Source organism: Triticum aestivum, chromosome 3B, assembly GCF_018294505.1.
Source record: "Triticum aestivum cultivar Chinese Spring chromosome 3B, IWGSC CS RefSeq v2.1, whole genome shotgun sequence".
In the NCBI taxonomy this organism is placed as follows: Eukaryota; Viridiplantae; Streptophyta; class Magnoliopsida; order Poales; family Poaceae; genus Triticum; species Triticum aestivum.
In genome coordinates, this window is record NC_057801.1 from 167,279,031 (window position 1) to 167,280,789 (window position 1,759).

General features: G+C 52.8%; 1 protein-coding gene across 1 annotated transcript; it reads right to left on the reverse strand.

The window, feature by feature from the left end:
- Window positions 1-392: 392 nt before the first annotated feature.
- LOC123069190 (lachrymatory-factor synthase) lies at window positions 393-1,367 on the reverse strand. Its single transcript, XM_044491975.1, has one exon. The coding sequence runs from the start codon at window positions 1,271-1,273 to the stop codon at window positions 671-673; it is 603 nt and encodes a 200-aa protein (XP_044347910.1). The 5' UTR covers window positions 1,274-1,367; the 3' UTR covers window positions 393-670.
- Window positions 1,368-1,759: the final 392 nt, after the last annotated feature.

A 1,759-nucleotide genomic window follows, 5' to 3' on the forward strand; every position in this document is an offset into this window, starting at 1 on the left:
ATCCATGCCATAAATTATATTTTTAGTTTTGCTAAAGCACGTCTAGATATGATTTAACTACTGCACATCTAAATCCTATATCATTGATTTTACGTTAAGATTCCTGCAAGCATTTTCTTAGTTTTTTTATCTTTATTTTTTATTTTGATTGAGTCACTTACGTGTGCAATAACTAGGGCACAAGACAAAACCATATATTTTCATAAGTGAGTACTCCCTACATTTCTAAATATAAGCCCTTTTAGATATTTCAATGTAGCAGCAAAATAAGTGAAATTACACTCTAAAATATGTCTATATGTATTTGTATGTAGTCTCTAGGGAAATCTCTAAAAAAAGGCTTATATTCAGAAACGGAGGCAGTAGTATTAAGATGGAAAAAAGGCTGCACATGCACTAATCACTTTCGCATATATTACTACGAGTGATATCATACATTTATTCCCGGTACAGCTGTATAGGGGCACTACCGTATTGTAGTAAACGGTACGTACGCGTACATACATAACGGCAAGCAGACAAAGGCCCAGAACAAAACAAAGATAAAATATCATCAGACAACATAGTACCGCGAGAAAAGAACGAGACGAGATCACAACCAAACGTACGTCGTCGGTACGTGCACACAGAGGTGGAACCGGGCCTGTCGTGCGCGTCGAGTGCTCAGAGCTCAGGCCGCGATGGAGCTGTCCAGCTTGAGCTCATCGGCGGCCTCCAGCCCTGCAGTCACAGCGGTCGGCGGCGCGGCGGCGGCGACGGCCCCGCGCGCGGACATGAGGTGCTCGTGCACGCGTGCGGCCATTCCGTCGAGCCCGGCCTGCAGCCGCGCCTCGAGCGCCTCCTTGGGCGTGCCCCGCACGGGCTCGCACTCGAACTCCCACCGCAGCAGGCAGCCGCCGGCCGCGGCGGGGACGACGCGGAACGCGGCGAAGAAGGCGCCGAAGCCCATGTTGTTGTCGTTCATCTCGTAGCGGAAGAAGCGGCGGGCCTGGTCGTGCTCGAGGAGCGTCTCGTGCGCCCAGTCGGCGGGCGTCCCGTCGGCGGGCGGGGTGCCCTCGCAGTAGCGGACGCACCCGGGCGCCGCCGCGCCGGAGGACGCCAGGCGGCACACCGCCACGCGCGGGTGCCACTTGTGGAACGCCAGGAAGTCCGACAGCAGCGCCCACGCCTCGTCCGCCGTCGCCGTCGGCACCGGGGACACCACCCGGCCCTCCCACTCCAACGCCTTGCGCTGCGGTACAGCGGCGGCTTGTCCGGCGGTCGGCACGTCCATGGACGACGGAGCCCCTTGGCAGCTTTTTCGGTGCTGTAGTGTATTCGACAGTACGAGCCAAGTAGTGAGTGGGCATATGATGCCTCGCTGTGATGTCCGAGCGCAATTTATAGATGAGCCCGCGCTCTATTCGGGGTTTTAGGTTATGGCAGCCCGGATCGGCCAAGATAGGTGCACTTGTGCGGCTGACACGATGTTTGTGGGGGTGGCCACTTCCATTCACTTGGATATGGATTAGATTAGTGTCCATTTCATCGATATATTTTTCTTTTATTTCCAAGTCGAAGACCTGCACCACTGAATTACAATTTTTTATCCCCTTCCGCAAAATAAAAAATAAAAAATCTTAGCCGTGTTTGCCAAACTGTCCGAAGACCAGCACCGGTCACGGAATACTAGCCACACAAAGAACTTAAACTTAAGGGGTGCCCACGGTTTTCATAGCAGATGCTCCCATCCGTAGTCGATGCAACCAGCAAAAGTGAC